Source organism: Apis laboriosa, unplaced genomic scaffold (genome assembly GCF_014066325.1).
Source record: "Apis laboriosa isolate Shangri-la unplaced genomic scaffold, ASM1406632v1 scaffold70_cov154, whole genome shotgun sequence".
NCBI lineage: Eukaryota > Metazoa > Arthropoda > Insecta > Hymenoptera > Apidae > Apis > Apis laboriosa.
In genome coordinates, this window is record NW_025224195.1 from 930167 (window position 1) to 955161 (window position 24995).

Below are 24995 nucleotides of genomic sequence, written 5' to 3' on the forward strand. Positions count from 1 at the left end.
ACTTTTATGAAAAAATGAGAAAAATGTATGATAAAATATCCAAACTATGATCATGTGTATAATAATGCAACAGTGATAAAATATTTATCATGTTTCATTATGATAACGGCATTCTATATATTTCAAAGTTTATACGTGTACTTATATGTTGTTTAAGTATATGATTTTTCAATATACGATTATGCATGCCTTAGTAACACATAATCAATTTTACACAAATATAAATATCAGAATTGCAAAATAATCACGTTATCAAAAATGATAATATTGTTTTCGAAGAATCAATTGAAAAATGATTTCAATTCTACTTTCTTGAAATCTTTCATGAATAAATTTACAATCCATTTTCATAAATAAAGAATTTTTAAAAGAACGAACTTAATTCTAGAGAAAGTGTATCCTTTAGAAATTTGTTCTTCATTTCTTTTACCTAGCTTTTAGAATTTTAAACGGAATGAAATTTATTCAACAAGTTAGAAACACAAGAATATTTTTTCAATGCATGGATTACTTTAAAAAAATTTGTGTCGAGACAAAAAATTTTTCTAATTAAACGAAACAGTTATTGGACGGAAAAAAAAAAAAAAGAAAAAAAATTGTAATCGATATAAAAGTGATAAAGTGATTTTTTTTTAATCAAACAACTATGCTATCGAGCAAGACAAAAGAAAAAAATTCTCATCGAAAAAAAATCGTAATTAGAACATCATAGCAAAAGAAAGAAAAAAACATTCGATCAAAGAACATAAATGTATCTATCTACACAACTATCAAGAAAAAACGATCAAGAAAAAAATAAATGAACTACATGTACCTAGTGATGCGCCCTGAAACATTTCGAAATGGTTTCGAATTTTGAACATGATTCGATACTTAAAACCCTCGAAAGATAAGCATTAAAATTTTTCTCGAAAGCAACCTCTTGATAGATTTTTACATCCATATCCATCAACCTCTCGAAAACATTTCAAGTATCGAGACATGTTCGAAATCGATTTCCCAATATTAAAAGAAGAAGAAAAAAAAAAAAAAACTTTTCGAATAACCTCGAAATTGATCGAACGCCCATCACTGACTAACTAATCTCGCGTTTATGCGTAACAACAACGGGATGACAACGATCAGAGGCACGAATAGAACGTCACTGACTCACCACATGAGACCTATGATGCTGATGATGCATAGTATGATGATGATGATGTCTCTTCTCCTTAGCGTGATGCTTGGCATGATGCTTGCTGCCCCTGTGCGGTGGATAAGTGTGATAAAAGATTAGGTCGAAGCAAGGCTGGCGTCACCTGACCTCGGCCATCTCGCACTTGGCCACCTCTATCTGCCTGTTGTTCGGATGATTCTGATGGCCTGGCACCGTCAATTGGGCCGGGCAATTGTTGTGCATCTTTCTAGCCGCGTTCCCGGCCGCCGCCATAGCCGTGGCGACCACGTTGCTCGTCCCTTTCTCGTCGTTCTGCGCCGCGTTCTCCAATGTCAGATCGTTCTCGTCCAAATCGACCGTGAACGCGATACGATGACGGGCGGGCAGCATTTTCACGTTCGAGCCGATCGGTGTCACCGTGGTCGCTGGATCCAGCTTCACCAGGGCCGCTTGCAATTCCAGGGCATCCATGCTGTCGCTTGATCACGAGCGTACAATCCAGCCTAGCGAATCTCTTCGAAACGATCTTAACGGGTGTGAATCGATTGCCCGAGTCGAGGCGGGCAAACGCGATCCGTCAACACTGTCGAACGATAATTCAGTTCCCTGATTTATCGGCCAGATAACGGGTGACGCTGAGCGAAAACGCTGCTTCTTCCATTTGAGGCGGCAACCATCCACGTTCCTCGGCCACCTCTTATCTCGGCCTCTCCTCTTTCTAGCACGAACCGCTACACCCGCGACCTACGTTTCTACCTTCACATGGATATTTCGAGAAGCGGGGCAGGATTATGGAACCAGTAGTAGAAGGTTCACCCATGAATTCTCATCCGTCGTGGAACGAATCATCACACAAGTATGCCCGCTATTTTTATTTTGTTTCTGGGACGCTGTGTGTGGAACGATCACGCCTTTCGTGTCGTTCAGGGGAGACACTTTATTTTTTCGCTCCTTTCGTTTACCTCCACGATATCACTCACGCGATCGTTTTCCGATCTGTCGAATGGTTTACGAGATTTCGCCACTTTGAAAAGTGTCAGTACAGGTCTGCAAGGAAAGAAACGTGATGTTCCCGGTCACGTAAATCGAGAAAATCAGGTTCACTATATTCTGTCCAACGAGTAGTCAGTTCGCTGTTTCATAGTAGGTGTACGTGTCCCATTTAGGACCGGGCCGAGAGAAAATTTATATATGTTTTTGATATATCAAATTGTCGGGAAAAGAAAGTAGAATTTATCAAAAAGTTAATCTTTCCTGAAGAGAAAAATAATTCGTTAAACTCTAGTTATTTAGACGAGAATTTGATAATAATTGTGCATCCCGAGATAAAATTTTTTGTAAAGATTAACAAAATTGTTTTATCAAAAATATTTATCGATACTTGCACCTATCTTACACTACACAATCTAGAATTTCTTTTTACATTTATTACACAACTAAAAAAAAGTATTTTTCTCGCATCAAGATTTTCAATTAATTAACATTTGTCTCAAAATAGCTAAAACTGTCTATGATATCACGTAATTTGTACGTGAATGTTTCAATTATCTTAACTCTGACGTGATTCGTTGAACAAATTATAACTCGTTCCTCGACTTTACGTGACATCGATCGTCGCCGATCTCGTGGACGTCGTTTGAAAATATATTTTCTACGCTCTCGTCGCAGGCTGCACGCGACTTCCACGCATCCTGAACAATAGCAACTCGAGTAGGCATCCAAGATCCGCCTCGTCATCGCGATTATGATTCTGGTTGGCGCGAGATCGCGTGAGACCGCTTCGTTACGCATCGTTGAACGATCCTCGAGATTTAACATAGGGACCATGTTGTATTTCATCGTTTTATACTCGTACACGCCGTATCGAAATGGACGAGATTATCCTCGAAGATAAGATGGGATGAAATGAAAAAAAGCTAGCTATCCCTGTGCCTCGTTATTGAATCTTGAAAAATTCTAAAAATTCGCACAGACTGAGATACAATCTCTAGAAACGATAGAATTTAAATTCTATTTTAATCGGCACCGTTATTAAGGTGCTACTTCCGATTAAATCTTGGGATTTTGTTTGAACGTGAAATCCGGATACCGAAGAGAATTGTGAAAGAGTTTTCAATAAATGATTCTATTATGGTGTTTTGATAAATCAATGTATGAATCTTTCATGTTTTAGAAATTAATCAAATTCCTTTCTGAGATATGTGCAATTATCTTAGGCTTACAGTTTTGTAACATTTTTAAAATTATATAGAAAATTAATTTTTAAAGAACTTAACAACAAATAATATGTAATAAAGATGATACGATTCGAAAAACAAAGCGATAAATAATCACAAATATCCATAATAAGCTCGATTCTTTTCTAAATCATAAAAAAGAAAATTATAAAAAATATTTGAAATTATTTAATTTCTTCAAAATTTTATTTTTTTTTTAAATACTGATTATGGATATAAGAATATTAATTGATCAAATTAATATCCTTATTAATATTCGATAATAAACCGGTTTGTTATCTTTTATCAATATTAATTAATTAGGATACTGGATAATTACTAGGATAATTAGAAAATTGGATTAAACGATACGATATACTGTTCTTAGCAATTGTATCCAAATCTTTCAGAATAATGAAATATATCATTATTATTCAAATTTTTTTTAATATTATTATTATGTTAATATCTTCTCTTTTTTTTTTAATTTAATTAAAATTGATGACTCTAAGTTATGACATCTGCTCACTGATCGATTGATGAGAAAATGATAAAATCGTACTGAGTGGATGAGAGAAAAGCTGAAATAGAAAGCTTCAATTGATGGATATTTTTTACATATGATTGATGGAGATTCAAGCGATTTTACATGATTCATGTGAAGAAAAAAGAGATAAAACCAAACAAGCAACGATACTTACTTTACGTTGCTATGAATTATAAAATTCATATAAAAAATAATTACAAGCAATTGATAATTCAAACTACTGGTTAAAATAATTTAATTATACTTGATTTTAAAATATATTATAATATATTATAAATTTAATACTTGAAATTTTAGAATAATATTAGAAATGCAATTACAAAAGCAGCAAATATAAAGCAAAAGGGATTAACTTAATATTTTCATTTATTTACATGATTTAATTTTTACTTTGAATTTGAGGATTTGTTATACAGCATGAACTAATATTGTTTACCAAAAAAAGCAATAATTAAGATATTCAAACAAATTTATCAAGATGATAATAAAATATTCAATAAAATATAAATTTCTAAATTATAATATCATAAAAATGTAAAAGGCAATGCAAAGGTAAAAGGAATGCAAAAGGCTCATAAGCTATTAAAATAAAATATAATATAAGAGGAAATCTATATTAGATTATAATTATAACAAAGAAAAACATAATCAATACATATAAATTACTTGTCATTTATCCATTGCTTTAAGTGATAATATATTTTATTTATAAATTAATTTAAAAACATTATTAAAAATATCCTGTATTTTTAATTATTATTAATTTTAATAAGATATAATAACTTACAAATGTTTATTATGATAGTTCATGTAACCTACAACAAACTATATAGAGAAAAAAATAAGAAAAAAATAAGAAAAAAATAACCTGAAAAAATTCATATTTTCCATTCAAATATCGAATATATATATATATATTTCCGATTTGCAACAGGAGACGCAAACGTGATTCACTCGAAACTGTCGGCACAGACAGAAAGTAGAAAATTGCATACAACATCCTAGATACAGGATACCTTATGCTGCACTTTATAATGGCCGTTTTTTTTTTTTTTTTATATAGAAAAATTGTCTGAAATACAAGACTTCTTTTTTCGAATGTAAGTGGATTCAGTCTTTATGAAATGCAAAAATCGCTCATAATAATCAATATATAACTTCTAAGTTTACAAATTCTATACTTTCTGTGAATTTGATTAAGTTTTATGATTTTTGATTTGAAGTATCTCTAATAAATAAGTTATGAATTACAATATTTTCTATTTTTCTTTCTTATAAAATGTATTTATGGATAAAAAAGAAATTCTGTGAAAAAAATTCTCTCATCAAACACTTTTAATTTTATAATAAATGAATCCATTAATAGTATTAATAATATTAATTATAAATTAAATAATATTAATTTTGTATTTCTTATAAGTTAACCTAACATTGTCATCAAGTTTTTCGTTTTTTTTTTTGTTACCCTAATAATTTAATATTAATATTATATTACCTTTTTTAGTAAATATGCTTTAAATATAAATTTATAAAAACAATATATTTATTTCATTATTCAATATTATCAAATCATTATACGATTTCCCATTTATATGTTAATTATAATGTTTCTACATAACCTATACAGTAACAAAAAAATTATAAAAAAAACATCTCTGAAGGACAACTGAGAAGAAAAATCCTTATTTTATTCGAACTAACATCAATAAAAATTAAAGAAAACCAATGAACCAAACAATTTTAAGTTTTCATTTGATCATTTTCCGTGAAGATCTTCACTGTTGTCCTTGAAGCGAATAGCAATTAAAAGCGCCTATTCCACGAATTATCTATTCGTGAACGAGTCAGCAGCAGACAAATTTTATACCGGCTTTATGGAATTTTATCTTGCTTTATGTTTGATGCAGGTATTCGTGAAAGGAATTCCAAGGGCACTAGTATCTGAACCTCGAAAGGACGGTCAACGCACTATGGTTTTCTTTGTGCGATTCAGCCGCATTTCTAAATCGTTTCAACGTACCATTGAAAAGCGGTTCAATTCTGGAGACACGAAGAACGCCCACAGAGAATCAGCAGCATCTACTTTCGACAATCCAACATGTCTAGTAGTTTTTATAAAGTTTCAATGGAATTGATTTTCCTCACTTTCAAGTTGATTGAAAAGAAATAATATTATGTTCTTTCTTGTTTTAGGTTAGGTTTGGTAGATTCGAAGAATGAAAAAATTGTTGAAAACTATTTTACAACAAATTATTTTAATATCTAAACAAATTATTTTCTTATCTCAAAAATGATCTATATAATGGGAAAAAACAAATATAGTCATAATGAAACCACATGTATTTATAACCTGCACGCCATAAGGTATTATAAATTAACCTAGTATCTCATCTATAACGAACAGACAAAAACTAAAATACAATCTGTCTTCACGTTAACGCCTAAAGATTGATCACGCCTATATTTTCCATTCGAGAGGAATATAATTACCGATTGAAAAAGAAAATCACAGGATATCCCGGATGACGAAGCTGAATCGATCGTTAAAGATGAAGAGATTAAGTTAAATGTTCCAAACAAAGGATTTCGAACTGGACAATGGCTTCTTTCGCCCTCGATGCTTCTAGTGACCTTTGTCGCAGAAAGAGAAAGCGAATAATCAGAGTAACAAGGAACCATAACACGATAGATGGGTCTTCAGCAACTATAATGATGTTTTCTCGTTGTGGTGCGACCAATCGTGCAACGGTAATTAAAGGGCGTGGAAACTAGGTGGCTGTGCGCTTGGCTACCAGGCCATTTTTTTCTTTCGACACAAATACGATGAAAAATACGTCGCATATTGTGCACATTGAAAAAAACACCACACTGTGTATAATACTAGGTGGTAAGCGCAGAAAATTTTCACTCAATAGTGAGAAACTTGGTGTTGCGAAAGAAAATAAGCCAAAATCTTTCTCTCTCTTCTAATAATCAATCATTTAATATGCAAAATTAATTAATGAAAGAATACATTAATTTTCATCATTGTCATTTTAATATAATATGATATTTCACATTGTAAATTGTAGAAATAAAATTATAAAATAATTTTAATAATTAATATTTTTAATAATATAAAATTTTCAAATGAAATCAAGGATTCTTCTTGAAATATAATTACATGATAAAAAAATAATTATACTTAACTTTTTTCTGTTTTAATAAATGTCAATTTAAGAAGAGTTATTGATTTTTAATTGAAATTTAATAACTAAACTTTTGTTTATATATGTATAAATACATATGAAATAATCAATATTAAATTTAATTAAATTTTAGTTAAATTAAATTTGATAATTTAATCTTGTGCATTACAAGTAGTATTATGTAAATTAATATTATAATTATAATCAACTTTGAATTTAAAATTAAGCTAAATAATAATTAAATGTGATTCTTCAATTAAAAGAAAAAAAGTTTATTATAGGAAGCTTTTATTCAATCAAAGCTTAAAAGAATTCAATAAACACCACTTCTTTTTGTCCAATTACTAATTGGCTTAACTTAAGGGGACTCACTTTTTTATTCATTCTTTTCTTTCGTCCAATCTTTTATTTAATTCTCATTAATTGAAATAGCATTGAAAGAAAGCCGATAAATATGTACAATTGAAATATTTATTTTTCATAAATTGTTAATATTATCTATATTATTCTTCCAAAATTTACATTTATATCTACTTTTTATTATTTTTTATGATTTAATCTTCCTCAAAATACACAAGCAATCAAGCTAAATCAACGAAATCATACAAAATTCGTGTCAACATAACCTACTTTACGAAACCTAATCAACTAATTCACAAACGCTTCCTTCGAATACCCTTCAAATATTCCTAAACCCAATTCAACAGAATTCCCAAACACACATCTCAAATATCCTTAACCTCCTCCTTATTCGCAAATATTATTCTCCCATCTTTCCTAACCTCTTTCCCCGCTAACTTTTATTTCTCCAGTTTCTTATTTAAGAAATTACGAGCACACATCGAGACACTATCTGTTCTGATATCAATATCGATAAACAGAAATGGGAACGAAGTTTCTGGATTTTCTATTAAACTTACTTCACTTTCTGTACGTGTACATGAATGTGTGCACCACACGTCAAGAGGTAAAGTTACAATCATCGAGGCTATTCGGCCATTACAGGATGTTGGATCGGTAACGATGGGCGGATATTTTCATTTTTCTCTTTTCTTTTCTTCATTTTCTCGAACAGAATTGACCAGCTACTCTTCACTGTGGACTTTAAGAAAGGTTACCGGATGGGGGTCAGCTGTTCTTTCAGCGTGTATCCTTCACCATATAAGTGTTAAATACAAGATCTGCGAGGTTACTAGCGAGATTAGACCTGCAACACCAATAATCGAATAATAACAAAGTCGACCAGCTTATTTCCTCTTATACCCATCTATTTCGGAAGCGGCGTTATTCTACAAGATCAGTATCAGAGGCCACCACGGTTCAAACTACATCGGTTATGATCTATATTTTTTGAAATTACTCGTTATTTTGAATGGATACTCGATGAATGGGTATTCCGGAATAGTTCAAACGTTTCTGGAAGTAATTTTAAAAGAACCAATATTTTTTGAGGTGTTGCTACGTTATTACAAGATTTTAAGGTTAAGAAATAGGTTATAGGAGTAATTGGTAAGTATTACTTCAAAGTAAATATACTATAATTTTCAGTTATATAAAAACGGTTGTTAATTAATAAACGGTTAGTAATTAATCATGATATTTAATTTAAAATTAAAATTTTAATAATATTCTTTATAAATTTAATAATATTCTTATAATACATGATACTTTACAAAACATTCTATTTAATTATGCATAAATGCACTAAATTTCTTCAATTTTTAATATAAAAAAAAATAAATAATTAATTCTTTAAGAAATAGAATTCAATTTCTTAGAATACAAATTTATTAGAATAGAAATTGTAATTAATTATTTTTTCAATATATTTTAAAAATTAGTAACTAATATTAATACTGATATAGCAATAAAATACACTGATACAAAGTTAACCAAAAATTAATTTAAATTATAATTTAATTAATATTAAAGATACTAATTAAACAACAAAATTTATAAATATATATCCCACAAATCAAAATTTTATTGTGTTATACGAAAAATGATATTGCAAAAGGAAAAGTCATCACTGACGTGTCTCGAATTTGAGGTTAATCGCGCGCAACGGATCAAAATCGATTCCACCTGACGACGTCGTCGTTCTATAGTGTCACCGGTGAACTTTCATTGTTTGTCTCCGATTACCCCCGCAATTTGTAATTTAATAATCGTCATTAATCAGCGTCATAAGTTCGTTCTCGTGTTTGAACGCCTTCGCAAAATTAACCGATGAGAAAATGGCGAAGCATGCCGTGAAGATAAAGTCGGACGCGATTCGGTCACTGATAAAAGGGTGAACGTGATTCTGAAAATGACGGCTCAAGCTGCGATTAGCCTTTCGAGTAGGTCGAGGGAAAGAAATTGCACAATGGGGCAGAAACGACGTAGGAACGACACGAAAAACCACTATTCTTGATAACGAACAATGGAGCTTTGTTTTGCTACGATACGATTACGTTGTTAACCGGTATTTTGGTGGTGTCATTTTTTTGAGACATTAGAAGCGCATAAATGTCTTTCGAGATTGATATGATACTATAAGCGATAATAAGGGTGATTTATTGATATTAGAAAGATAATTTTATGTGTAAAATGGTTAACAGTTTGTGTCCATGAAATAAATTATATAAGATTGAAGTGTAAATTAAAATTAGAAAAATATTAGAAAAATAATTGTAATGAATATTGTTACAATAAAACATGTAAGATATAAATGTAAATTGGTATGTAATATTTCTATATTTATAGATATATAAACATGTTTTCATTAATAATCGATTAGCTCATTCTTCATTGATTTTATGATCTTAATTTTAAGCAACTTTTTTTTTATTAATTGACTTTAATTATTTGCAAAAAAATTTTTAATAGCATTGAATTTGAATTATACATGTGTATCCATACCAACATATGCACGCTCAAACACATTCTAATACTATTTATGTTTTTCAGAATATTCTAACCTAATCACTGAAATAATATTGCATCGAAGTTTCTGTAAGGATCAATTAAATTTGAATAAACTGGACGATTATGCGAACACTTCCGTGTTCTGTGCCCGAAGAAAATGATTCTGAGTGCGGACGATAAAGATATGCTTGGCGAATTATCGGAAATACGATGTTGTCGTCGCATGTAACTGCGTGTAAACGTGTGCATGATCATAAATCACAAGCAGTGTAACTATGCATTTTACTTGCAACGATGGGGATGTCAGCAATACTTGAAGATTTACACGGAACATTTTCGTACTACGCTATATTTTCATTTCACAGAAAATCATAGAGAGACAGTTAAGATGATAGAAATAAAGATAAAATTAGTAAAATAAAGTAAAATAAGAAATTTAGTAAAATAAACAAGGAAGAAACTAAAAAAATAAGTAAAAAAAGGAAGAAAGAAAAAAATGAGTGAAAAAAAATCAAAGGAAAAGACAAAAATAAAGACAAGGTGAAAGGAAAATAATAAAAAAATGAAAGGAATGATAGTAATAAAGATGAAAAAGGAGAGAAAGTACCTTAGGCGCCGGATTCTCAATTTTGTCCACATAGATGTATGACGAAGGTACAGACTGAGAGAAAACGATGAAAAATCGGTAGATGGCAAAGCCCCGTAACAAACACGCGAGAGAAAATTGTAGCATTTGCAGCACGTGAGAGGATTGCATGCAGTTCGCGTAAAAGGTCTAAGAATCTATGTGTAAATATGTGAGTATATATAGGGTGAGTCACCGGATACAGGAAATCAAATGGTAATATTGTATTTCAGAGTACAAAGAAACGGTCAGGTAATTCAAATGGAACTATATGATAATTATGATATATATATGTACAGAATGATGCATGCAAGTTGAAACGGACTATTTTCTGATTCTAATTGAACGAAAATGTTAGTGGAGAAAGGTAAATGTGAACATATCTTTTAGCAAATATTATGTCATGTATGGATTATGCGGTTATCTATTTTCTTTAAATAGAATTTTGTATTTTTTCGTTACGTAAGATTATATCATTTAATTTTTTGATTTAAATATGTATCGAGATAAAGAGATTAAAAAAATACTTTCGTAAAATGTTATTATTATTGTTTTATATATTTTTATATATATATGTTTTATATATTTTTTAGGTAATCAGAATTCTCTAGGACAATAATAAATGTGCGACAATAAATTTATCAATAATACTAATAATTTACAACTTATAAATTAGAGATTATGGAATTTCACATTTCTTAAAATTCACCCTGTATACATTAAAGCAAAGAGATACTTCACCTTCAAACATGGCTGACATATCATAAGAGATATTAAGCTCGCGTAACGAAGATTGCAGCACGAAAGTTAGTAATGCTTTCTGAAACCCAGTTGAAAGATATTCAAACTGGTTCACGAGCTTTCTGCGTTATATTCATTTCCATCTTTTGCCACATGGTAAAAAGAAGAAAAAAAGAATGAGAAGAAAAAAAGAATTTGGCTCATTAGAACTTAAAATAACAGAAATGAGAAAAATTTGGAAAAAAATGATAGTAAAGAGGCTTGGATCATTGATCGAAGAATTTTCTTTTAAAAATTAATCTTCCAAGAAGAATTAATTTATTCTTAATTCGAAAAAATATTGACTTTCATCGACTTCGAATAAAAATATTTGTTTATATTTATGTTTTATAACTTTCAATAGATTAATATTCACGGATAATCGTATCAAACAAAATTGCCTATAATTTAATAAATAAGCCTCAATCAAAATTTTTATATATTAATTTTTATCATTCTTTTGGTCTCTCAAAAACTTTTCAAAAATATTCCTTCAAATATATTAATGTACAGTCTGAATGCACGTTATTTCTTAAAAATAACTCGAAGTATAAAATCAAATCAAAGAAAATCGGATACGAAACAAAACAAAATACATTCGTACCATTTCGTACAACTTCTCTCGAACAACAATCCCTGCTGTAAGAAGTTACTTTACGAAATTACTTTTCCATCGAAATTCTTTATCGAACCTCCATAAACCGAACGATTTACCGCTTTCACCGACTAAAACATCACACAGAGTATCAAGATAATCAGCCAAAGTAACATTGCTATCGGTACAAATACAAATTGCCTGACCCGTGAACTTGATTGCCTATCACGCCCAATGCAACTATTTCGAATCGTGGCCGTGTAAATCTCAAAATTCTATTCTATGCTGGCGTGTTACAACGAAAAAAAAAAAACGTGAAAAGGGAAGGCGATGTCGGTCCACATTTTGCCGTCACACATTCCCTCGCACATTCTCTGATAGGAACGCGAAATATCCGCCACCCCTTTCTCGCAAAAATCGCTTTATTGCGCGGAAAAGAGCTGGTATCGCGTGCACTTTATCGCGGATGCTCGTCAAGAGTGAATAGAGATAGCCTGGAAGTGTTCCCCGCTGTGGACAGAACCTCGATATTGGACAGCAGGTTGGCCTGATTTACATTGCGCAACCTGTGGAACGCCTGGTGGAAAAAATCGAAATTGAGGTCTGTCGAAAAAACGCGGGACCCGTTTTAATAAAAGTTTAACGATATTAGCAATAAATTTATATATATATATCGTAGAAATAGAGTGATATTTTATTCGTAAGTTTAAAACGCACGCTGTTTTTGTGTATCGATGTTAATATATTTGAAGGATCGATTCTAGAAGGCAGAAAAAAAGACGAAAATATCGATCGAGTTTTATTTGTTAAATTATAAATTTAAAAGTTGAAATTTGATGAAATGACACGTGAATAAACTTAATTGCCAATTATAAATATTTTGGCGATCGAAATATGTTAGTCTCCAAACAATTTTTCGTAACTTTCCTTCGTCAGAGTATTAATTTCGTAAGAAATTATTTTCCTGCTCTTCGTAAAATATATGAAAATAGTTTAAAACTCGCGAGACAGTAGAAAATCGCGAATAATTTTACCACTGTTTCGTAAAACCAGTCTATATATCTACGTAGTTCAATGTTTCGGCTACGTTCATCGAAGATCGTATTAAAATGCAACGATCTTGAGAGAATATAGATTCATGGGTTTTACGGTCCATTTATTTATGATACGCTTGTATTACCAACCGTGTATCGTGAATAATAATTTTTGCAAATTGAAGAAATCGGTCTTGCGTATATTATAGATATGTATAAATGTATGAAATATACTGATCCAAATATTTTAAAACAAGCTGTTGTAAATGTAATGTATATAAATAATCATAAAATTTAAGGCTATAAATAGATCGTAAAATTTCAAGCATAAAATTCAAATTTTCTTTCTTATTACACGTTACATATTTTTTTATAAAGTAAATTTTCAAAAAAACTCAAAAAAATATATACAGATTCTTGAAACGCGTATTCGACCATTTCAATGGAATAAATTTAAAAATAAATCGTGTATGAATAATGTATGAAAATTTTAGGGATAATAAATTACTAGTAAAAATGAGGCAAATTTTTAGCTCCAGATACTCCAGAATTATTAAGAGGAATTTTATTCTTGGATTAAATTCGAGATTGATATATCTGCATAATTTTCCGTGTTGTAATGGCGGGTTACGCTTGGCACGAAATTTAAAACATTTGCGACCTTTAACCAGAGAAAGTTTCAAAGAACTAAGAAATCCAAGAGATTTATTCATTGATAGGCAAAAATAATCAACCTCGTTTAAACGAAGTCGCTTAAATAACTCCGTGACATTCGAAAGATCATAAATATCGACAAAGACAAAGTAGAACACGGGAGAATAAGTGCACGAAACACTTTCAAAGTAAATTTTTATTTCAAAGAAAATTTTTCGAACATCGATAACGTTTAACGATTATATTTTTCGAATAAATTATATCCTCCATCCGATTTTTTTTTGATATTTCTTCAAAAAGCTTTTTCAAAAACGCATCTCACAATAAAAACGATACGATCTTTTCCTCGATGCTTTATTTAAAAGCAAAAAAAAAAAAAGGAAGAAATATTTCCAAATACAATTTTCTCCACAAAAGAAAAAAAATTACTTCGTAATTTCACTCATCAATGAACATTTCAATATTACTTACAACGAGTATACACATGAACATTTCCAACACCAATTAACACCGCCTAAAGGAATATTTTGCACTGACCTATATAACACGCATTACATTCGAACTACGCAGAGACGCATGGACGACGAAAAAAATTAATTCCTCCAATCAGTGGTCTTGATATTGTACAGCTGGTGTGGAGTTCGGTTCCTGGTGCATTCGAGTGCATAACTATGACTCAGAGAATTCTCTCTCGTCGAGAGAAAGAGTTCTTTCTCTCTCTCTCTCTCTCTCTCTCTCTCTCTCTCTCTCTCTCTCTNTCTCTCTCTCTCTCTCTCTCTCTCTCTCTCTCTCTCTCTCTCTCTCTCTTTCTCTCTTTCTCTGGTGATCCGCGGGGCAACGGTGGATAAAAATTACGATCTGAATATATATCGATAGAGAACGTACGTATAGTTGCACGTATTATGCGCGTATGTGCGTCAGATCGCGATAAATCATTAAACAGGCGTGTTTATTGGCCATGCTCGAGCAAATCTCTGGGCTGCCGGTGAATTTATGCTTATGGGCTTGATCTCGATCGGCGATCGATCGGTCGTGACTCGCCGATCGGCAACAGCGGACCTTGCGATCGGCCTTACCGATTTTGGAGAACGACTTTAGCGAAGGGAATAACTGGCAACTTTGTTAAAAAAAAAAAAAAAAAAAAATGGCAATTTTTTTGAAGACGTTCCATTCGGTCTGATTTCTAATCCATTTCCAATCGTTTGGAAGAGCGAATTAAATTTACGTTCGTGAGAAATTGGGTCACGTAGGTTTTACATATTAACTGTGAGGCTGGTATAGAAATCGAATACGATACAATTGAAAAGGAGTGATTCAAAAAGAAGAAATTGAAAATATGGAAGATCTAATTTTAAAATTCGATAAAACGAGTATATTTGTGAGTTGAGAAAGTTATCGTCCCGATTCTCGTGTTCATTCGTGAAAATTTTAATCTTTATCGTATTCAAAGCTTATTATAATCGACTACTTGTTAATGATCCTTCCTTTGTTAGTGAATTTTTAAGTTCCTTTGTTAGTAAAATTGCTTCTAATTCATAAGTTCTAATTACCAAGTGATTTTGGAGAATGGTAGAGCTTTTGATAATTACAATTCATTATGTTCGCGTTATCTCTACGCCACTTGATAATTAATATCAATTGCAAGGAAGTGACAATGATAGTCAATTAACAAAAATTTATTATCGATAATAAATGCATAAAGAAAAAAATCATATATGAAAAAACTACTTGCAAAAAGCTGCGAATTCCAAAGGACAACATTAAAGAAGTACAATTTCGTTCCTCGCGGAAGCCAGTCCTCTGAGTAACCGGTTGACTTTGAAATGGCGGCACGAGAATTGTTTGCGTTTGAGGTTTCAAAGCGGTAGGATCTCCGCTTACAGCAACACAATGGCCCCAACTCTCAAACGATTCGATCGAGCAAACCTTGCGTCTACGTTCCGAAATAAGAACATCCACTGAAACACTTTGCCGCGACCCAAATTTTGTGTTTCGATAAATTGATAAGCCCGTAGTTGATAGAAAATGGCTCGACGAGAATAGGGGCGAGTTTTGCCAGTGTTACCGAGGATCGAAAGAGGTCGAGGGATCATTAGAATTTCATAAAAGAGGATCAGTGTCGATAGAAAGACGCTTTAAATATTAAATCCGTCTCGTAATCCTTCTCTTCTTATTGTTATTATTCTTTTTATAGAGAATCCTGTTCGAGTTTCGTAACATGTTGCAATGCTCCATGAGATTTAATCTTTTGAAAAATTTCTGTACGAGGATTAATACGTGAAATAAGATGAGAATTTGAGGCGAGATAATACGAATAACAAGAAATTGAAATAAATTTAAATGATATTTGTATTATTTATTATTTATGTTCAATAGATAAATGATAGGTAATCATTAAAAGTTATTATACTTTATTTTTATTTATTTATGTTATTTGAAGTATTATTGAAATGCTATCTTTTCTTATATTTCAATGAAAATATTCATTTCGAAATAGTAATATCGAAATACTATTAAAAAAAAAAAAAATTTATTGCAAATATATTATATGAAAAGAAAAATATAATTGTTTCTCTATATCAATTTCAAAAATCTATTTTTTCCAATTTTGGAAATATCCGATTTTTATTTAAAATTATTTCATGTCCTATTGAATTTAAATAGTTATGTAAAAATATTTCCAATTTTAACGTAGATAGAATTATTGTTACACGAATATAAAATTGTAAAAGTTCGCAATATATTTTTTAATAGGAAAAAAAAAAAATGACATAAAAAAGTCATGTTTCTTTCGAAAAAAATATTTTATTTGCAACGAAAATTGAATGAATAATCTAATGGTAAAACGAAAAGAAAAAGTATCCACACAATAAATACTATCAAAAATGGATCAGAGATTTATTGAATTAGCTTAAACAAAGATCAAATAAATATTCTTATAATTAATATTAAATTCGAAGAGAAATCCTTATATTCACATTACGAGAAACAAATCGTTCTATTATATTGTGGAGATGTGTATAGATATAACATTATCTTGTTAACTGGACAAGATTCTTATATCTCGCTAACAGAATCGATAAATTATAAATTACACACTATAGAAATCTCTTTTATAATTCTATTTTTTCACATTTTATCAACTTTATTTATAAAATCTCATTTCTTTTTTTTTTTTTTTTAGCAAAATTGTTATTCTTATATCTTCGATTATTCTATCGTAAATCATAAAAAGAGAGTTTTATAAATTACTGTATGGCCATTAATGATTTGTTGTTATTTTTATACGCTAGACCTATTAAAAACTAGTTCTTTCGAGTATCTTCTTTTTACAACTGCACAGTTGTATATATATATATATTATAGATATAAATCTTTTCTTGCTAATTAGTCAGGCGTATGGTCAGTTAGTAGAATTGCATTATAGCAGCACTCATACTTTTATTGCTTTGCATTATAAATCATTATACACAGAAATATCTTGAAACATCATTTACTCGTGTAAATATTAACTCTTTACTGAATTTATGACTTCGCTATATGATTTCACATATAATAAATTCATAAATATCTTCTACTTTATGAGTTCAATTAAAAAACTTATATTACAAAGCCAAAGAAAATTTTATTTTTAATAAAACTTTATGTCGGTATAATTAATTTCAGACCGATTTAAAATCAACCTTTAAAGTTTCAGTATTTTATTTTATTTTCTTTTCTTTTTTCTTTTTTCTTTTTTTTCTTTTTTTTGAAATATAAATTTATAACAATACAAGGTGAAATGAAACTTTTAAATGTTCATGTTTTATTATTCTCTCATTCTGTTATAAAATATATTTCTATGTAAAAATTGCATTAGAAATATAAAAAAAAAAAAAAAACTGGGACAATGAAAGATTGAAATTTGTTTTCCTTCTTAAAAGAATTTTTTTGTTAAAAAAAAAAAAAAAAAAGAAAAAAATTATTTCATGTATACCTATTTACTCTGCACATATAACAAACGTTCATTAAAGACAGGATCTTTGTGTCAATTTTCTCATAAAAATAGTTGGTGGTAAGAAGACAGTTTGACTAACTCTAAAGTAAACATACCACGCGACATTGCATGGAAAGTGAGAATATTATTACACGACAGTAAAAGCGCATGATTGCAACGACGATGAAGTTTATTCGGTCAGAACAACCGAAAACCATTTCACGAGTCTCCCATTATCCGGCGTTATGGATCGTTAAATCGAACGTATCTTCGTTTAAATCGAATGAAAATTTTCCCTCTCGGCTTGTTGGACTCGGCTTTCGCGACTCGATTCCGCGGGAATTTAGTGGAATTCGACGTATCAGAAATTTTTATCAAACCTCCGTGGCGTTGAATATTCTCTCTAGATAAAGGAGAAGAAAAAGAAGGAACGTTTCACGATAACAGTGGATCGCTGCTGGTGCTTTTAACAAGCTTTCATGGACAGAGGGATCTAGAGAATGGCCGTTTCATTGCCGTACAACGAGACTAGACTAGTGGAATGAAACCATTGTTGCGTAGAAGATAAATAAATTTTATTGTTACGATGACAGTTTCCCTTTTTTCTAAGTTTTTTTTCTTTTTTGTAAATTTCGTATCGTTAACTCCATCATTGTTATGATATATAATTTTCACAGAAGATAGATTATTTAAAATAAAATTATCGATATTTTATAACATTATACGTTGATAAATAATTTTCGTAGTAAATTTGTTTTCGATATATAAGATTTTTATTATTTTATTTTTAATTTCAACATCCTTCAAATTGATATCTTGGATGTGGATATTCACGAAAATACGTGTCAATTCGAGTTTAATGATATAATTTATTTTATTTATCTCGGCATCAAAGAGTATTAGTATTTAATTTTATGGAAATAAATTAATAAAATAAGATCAGATTTTATAAAATTGATCAATTTGGAGTAATTGATTTGCTCGAGTATAAATTAAATAAAAAGTATAAACACAGAAATGTTATAACAACGTTTTTCAATATAAATTTTCCATTTATATAGTTAAAAAAAAATACTTAATTACGAAATTGTACATTCTGAACAGAACATATACTAGTTTAAAAGTTGCCCAATGTGCACATTTTTTTTTAGAAACGACATCTAAAACTTTTTTGGATCTTGATCAGATAAAAGATTGTATATGTGTTTTAAACTATTAAAGAATAGCAATGGTCAAAAATATCTAATTACATCAATCCAACTAAAACTATTTCGATCTTAAATTTGAAAATAATTGTAGTTAAAAACGAAAATAAAATAAGTACACTTCAATTAATCGATATCAATATTCCTATTGATCCCAAACAAATCGTGATAATTGACCCAGATTACGAAGAAGACAATTAATCAATCACGTTTCTTTTTTTTAAAATAACGATGCAAAAGATATAACGAAAATTTATTATCTACTTAAAAGAAACACGACGGATTAAAAATTACACATATTCTACTTGATTTATACTGATCGAAATTCGTCCAAAATTCTGATAGAATATCTATTGTTAACAAACGATTTCAAAGCTGGATATATTAAGATAAAAGTTTCATCGAACGAATCACATTACTTTTAAGAACAAGATTCACACTTTAAAACCGACACAGAGATCAAAGTTTGACAAACCGGGTATCCATGAAAAGGAGCATCATCCCCTTTTCTCGATAGCCTAGAGCGATGGCATTCATCGACCAATAGGTAATATACACTTTTCCGACTCGAAACCCTTTCGCACACAACTTTTCCTTTTCCATCAATTCCACAATCTAATACCACACATCGACTCCCCTTCGAGAACCACGTCAAATCTATTCCCAGGATCCCAACTCGTCTAATTTCCACAAATCCATCTTCAACAATCTAATCCTGCACTCCATCTTTCCCCCAACAAGCACAATATAGCTGAAAGATGAGATTCAGCGATTGTACTCTACACTTAAATCTAACCTACATCGTACATCTCCATTGTTTCTTTCGAGCATATATACATATACTATAACAAAACAACTTTATTCACTTGCTAAACTCGTCTGTTTATCGGTTTATCGTTTAATAATATTTATAAATGCTTGTTATTAATTTTTTTCGCGAGTCAATTCGTAAAACCAATAAATTATTATTAAATACCAAAAAATCATTAGTTTCAGAAGTTAATTTTAATCCTAATTTTACAAGAATATATATACTTTATATATTTTTTTTAATTAATTAATTTTATAAAAAAGACAAAGACACAACTGATTAACTTTACAATTACCAACATCTTCGAAAAGTATTATTTGATTTTTTTTACACGATTACAAAGGAGATATGTGGCAAACGATCGTATCTATATTTCGTTCACCCGGTATACATTTCTCACGCAAAGTCCATTTCCATCCAAGATCTATTTTCCATCCGACAAGGATCAGTCACGTTAAACGATCTTACAGATCTCGACAACCGATCACGTCTACCGTTATTATCCCCGGCCGATAGGCTATAAAGGGGGAGAAGGGAGGGGAAGGGAGGGATGGAAAAAAGAGATTAACAACCGAGCACGGCCGAACATTTTCCAACGATGACGCCGCGGCGAACACGGTCACTCCACGACGGACGTCGTCCATCGCGACGCCCGGCACCTGGTGAACGATCGAGGAGGATCGCCTGAGATACCACGCGAGAGAGGCCACGCGAGAGTCAAGTTCTCACACGCGAGAAGCCAAATCGCCGCGCGGCACGATCACGGTATGCATACGTGAACACGCGTGAAGAGTTAAAGGCTGTTTCACGCGACGAGAGAGGGGTCGGTCGAATCAAATCGAATTTCATCTTATCTTCTTATCCGTCGATTATATAAATATCATTATATAATAAAAATAGGAACGTTGAACGTTGGACAATATTGTTCAATATTGTTGAGATTAAATTCGATCAGTTCAGATTTCCATCGAGTTGGTTTCTATTGAATTTGTGTTCGATCTATTAAGGATAAGTAATAATAGGATCGCTTTTTAAACGGTTTTTTTTATGAGTTTGTACGATTGTATATATCGATATCGATTGTCGTTTGAACGAGTTTGCACGATGATCGTTCGTTTATACATCGTGAAAGAGGCATAAAGAGGAGCGTTTAAGTAGATACAGAACGAGACGACGAGAGTAGAAAAGGCGAGTGACGGGAGAATCGTGAAGAGCGGAGGCTTGTCTGGACTCGTGATTGTCCGTGGACACGTGTCTGTTGATAATAAAACATGATATAACGGTTTGCGTACGATATCTGCGAACATATGCGGTCTGATCATACGTACCTATGTGTGCCGTACACTTAGGAGTATAAATTAAATGGAAGGATGAAATTCTTATTCGTGATTTTCTTAACAAAAATTAAGTCTTGCTCCCTTCTGATTATCATTGTAAATAATTCTTAATAATTTACAGATGAATATTCTATCATCGATTATAAGATATTTTGACACGAAATGGAAAGATACTATAATATTTACGTTATATCTTACAGAAATTCGTACATTTATTACGTATAGAATCCAGGAATCTTATCAATACGAATCTGTAGACGATGTCTGTAGATATTCACGGATAATAAAACAGGATCTATTTCGTATATCTGAATACAGCATATATACTATCTCTACATATATGTTACATATCATATAGGAGACTCTGAGAGTTGTTATAGATATCTAACAGTCTTGTGTACAGATTCATGCCTGTAGATGATCGTATCTAGATACGTATCGGTGAATAATAAAACAATATAACAATTTATACACTATGTCTATTGAACAATGCAACATGCAGACCTGTGTACTCTGTGTGTACCGAATGCCTTGTGTCTGCAACCGATGTCTCTGACTAACAATAAATCTGGACGAGTCTTAGGAGATATTATCTGCAGATGTGTAACCATGTAGAGATCTTTGTTAACGTGTATTTTCGTTATTGGCTGGGTCCATGATATGTAATATCTAACATAAAACGCACGAGATAAGTATATCGAAAAAAGAATAAAGTAGAACGACAAACAAACAATAAAATGGGAAGGTATTGACTACGTAGAATAAAGATTCTCATAACCACGGTTTTATTTGTGAATTGTAGATACGATCTTATTCGTTGCAAACTCGTATCTTCTTTATCAGAGAAGATTTTTCTTTTGAATCCAATTTGCAACAATATGGAATATAATGAAGAAAAGAATTGTCTAATTTCCAAAATGAAATGTACAATCTTATTTCTAAGAATTTATATTTCCCAATTATATGAAAGAAGTAATTGCAAGAAAAATTAAATTAAATAAGAAAAAAAAAAAAACAAGCTTTTTTTGTTTTATTCTGCTTCTTAACTTAAATAAAGTAAAGTTATTTTTTACTCTTCTTTCTTCATACGTTCTTCATACGTAGGCAATATAGATCTATTTTCATTAATACGAAAAGAAAAAAAATTGTACAACAATCCTTGCAAAGTTATTCTAAGACTTATTGTCTTATTAATATCTAAATTATAATAGAATAACGAGTTGGATTCCATTTATCTAAATATATTAGAGAAGATAAGATAGCACCAATAATCAAATTGTTCGGATAATAGAGATCCAGTAGCTACTCTCTCCACTTGTTCTTATTAGATTTCTTAATGAAACAAACTAATAATAGAAAAACTGAAATTCAACACTTGCATCATTTTCTCTAAACGAAACATAATTCGACCGTTCTCCCTCATCGATATGAACACAATATGAAACAGATGAGTGTAAGTATTCCTTATTAGAATACGAGTTTAACTTGGCTCGAACGTAGAAACTAATTCGCTTCTGTATAATTACCCAAAATATCCGTAAAATATGGATTTATTATGCAGAAATTATTGTTCTAATATTTATACATTGTTTACTACATTGTTATTAAATTGATAAGACACTCGTTGTTAATTAATAAAAAATTTCATTTCTTTGATACTTGTAATTTTTTGCCCAATATACAGTAAAGTAAATATTGAAATTTATCGTTAAAAGGCGTATTTTATCTTTGTCGTATAACATTTTTAAGCACAAATATATATAAGATTACGTAATTTATTTAACTTAACTCACTCATCGTGTGCATTATTAAACAAATAAAATTTATATATCTATTACAACTGATGTATGATAAACAAAAAAACAATTAATCCAATAACAATATCGTAAACAAATGCATAAAACAATAATCTCTCGCGCACAGTGGTGACCGAGTATTAATATAATTCGCTCTAGATTATTCTCAAATATTAAACAAATATTAAAACACGTCGGAAGAATTATATTAATCGCAGACACGTGTCTGAGGACAATTGGACCGCAAGTCTGGGACCAAGCCTTAACCTGACACTTAGACTGCAGACGCGTATACGCGGAATGGACAAGATTGGCAAAATTAATTTTGCAGCCTGCAACGAGGACGAGCAAACTTAAAGGAAGAAACAGGGATATATATATATATATATATAATTTTACAGAGATCGTTTCGACCACGTTTTACGCACTTTCCACCGATCCAAGGAACACCGCCAGGCCTATATTCGAACGGCCTCGCGCATGACCCTCTTTTTCTTTCTTTTTCTTTTTTTCTTTGATCATTGACTTTATTATTATCCCGAGACCGATGGTGCGTGAGAACCGGAGAAAGTGCGCGGCTAATAAGATATCTCACGTGATCCTTCGTTCTATTCTCCGATCGCCGATCCACCACGATCGCGATAAAGCTTCCGCGATCCGATCCTCTTGATCCTCAACGAACGCTCTCCTCGAACGGAGTGGAGAGGAATCTCGGGGGAAAAAAAAAAAAATCACAGAAAAATCTCCGTGTTTCGCGCACTTTGTTCACACCTTTCTTCTCCTGTATATCGTCCTATGTACAAATATAATATTCTCTCACTTCTTCTTCCTCCTTTCTCCCCCCTCCCCTCTCCCCCCCTCCTCTTCCTCTTCTATATTCCTCTCGTTTTCGAAGAACGAGTTTCACAGGGTTTACATCCTTCGAGTGCCGAGATTCGATCACCGCCGCGAAACGATCGATGACGCGGCGACACGTCGGAGGAGCAAGAATCACGAAGGTCGACGCGAGTAGGGTGTCGCGAGTACCGCATCGAGAATCCACCAATCCACAATCCACAATCGGCAAACCTCTTTCTCTCGAGCCCCTCTCGAGCCACAGCCGAAACACCGAAACCGAAACCGGACCACTATTGCATAGATAGTCGTCAACCGATGGGATCGAAACGGCGAGAAACACCAACAATTGTTTGTCAATTGATTATACGCGACGCGATGACGAAGGTAAAGGGGTAGAAAAAGGAGAGCGAGAACCCGTCTTCTCGAAACGTCGGCGCACGTCGGGAGTTTTTTCGCGCTGGACCACCCGGAGGAGACCACCGAGGTTCCTCTGATCCTCTACGCCGTCCTCTCCCTCGTACTGTGTATACGCCGATAAACCACCCACCTCCTTCCTACCCTGTCCTGCCCTTCTACACACCCCGCCACCCCTCTCTCCTCCTCGACCCTCCAGCCCAGTAGTAGTAGTAGGATGCGGGGAGTTAACTGGGGTGGGATCAATATGAGGTTGAGCGAACGCGGGAAATTCGCGCGCAGGTCCTTCTCCACCCTCCACCCTCCGCCGCTCTCCTCGTCTCCCGTCCTCTGCCCACACCCTCTCGCCCGTCCTTTTCCAACGAATCCGACTCCGACTCTGCGACTCCTCGCCTCCTCTCTACCCCCCCGCTCCCCCACGGCCACACCACGCTCGCCCTTCTTTCTTCCTCGCGCTTTTCCCGCTCCTTTTAGCGACCGTCGTTCGCATTCCCTCGCCCCTCGCCCCTCCCTGCTTTCTCGCGCCCACCACCCTTCGCGGTGGCGGCGGCTAGAGCCCACCCTTTTGCTCGACTCTTCTCAACCAGCTGCCCTGTTTCTAAGCCTCACCTGATTCTACACGCACGAATCGTGGACAACATTGGCGGTGGTCTACATTCGGTGGCCGACCCGGGTGCCGGTAATAAACCCTTTGCGCCTCGTGCCCGCATTCGAATCGTAATTTCGATTCTCTCGAGAAAGTTCTTTTCTTTTTTTCCCCTTCTTTTGCCCCTCGAAGTTTCGAGGAATGAGGGCTCGTATCGTTTATTTTTGCATCGTTGTTTGGAATAATGTATATATATGTGTGTGTATGTATGTATGTGTTTGGTATTTTCTTGTTTTTTAGATTGCACGTGTATTCCCTTTGTTTGGAA

The 24995-nt window shown here is 32.3% G+C and overlaps 2 protein-coding genes and 1 long non-coding RNA gene across 5 annotated transcripts in view; 1 reads left to right on the forward strand and 2 right to left on the reverse strand.

The window, feature by feature from the left end:
• LOC122719196 (probable serine/threonine-protein kinase dyrk2) overlaps positions 1–24995 on the reverse strand; it is a 173148-nt gene that overhangs the window by 125336 nt on the left and 22817 nt on the right. The window lies entirely within an intron of this gene.
• Positions 1165–23651, reverse strand: LOC122719198. The gene is made up of 2 exons (XM_043944819.1): positions 23426–23651; positions 1165–2203 (listed from the first exon to the last, which is right to left on the reverse strand). Exon 2 carries the CDS (start codon positions 1625–1627, stop codon positions 1295–1297), a length of 333 nt encoding a protein of 110 aa, XP_043800754.1. The 5' UTR covers positions 1628–2203; positions 23426–23651; the 3' UTR covers positions 1165–1294.
• Positions 8432–11850, forward strand: LOC122719201. The gene is made up of 4 exons (XR_006347536.1): positions 8432–8616; positions 10060–10814; positions 10876–11009; positions 11236–11850. It is a non-coding gene; the product is annotated as an uncharacterized LOC122719201 (long non-coding RNA).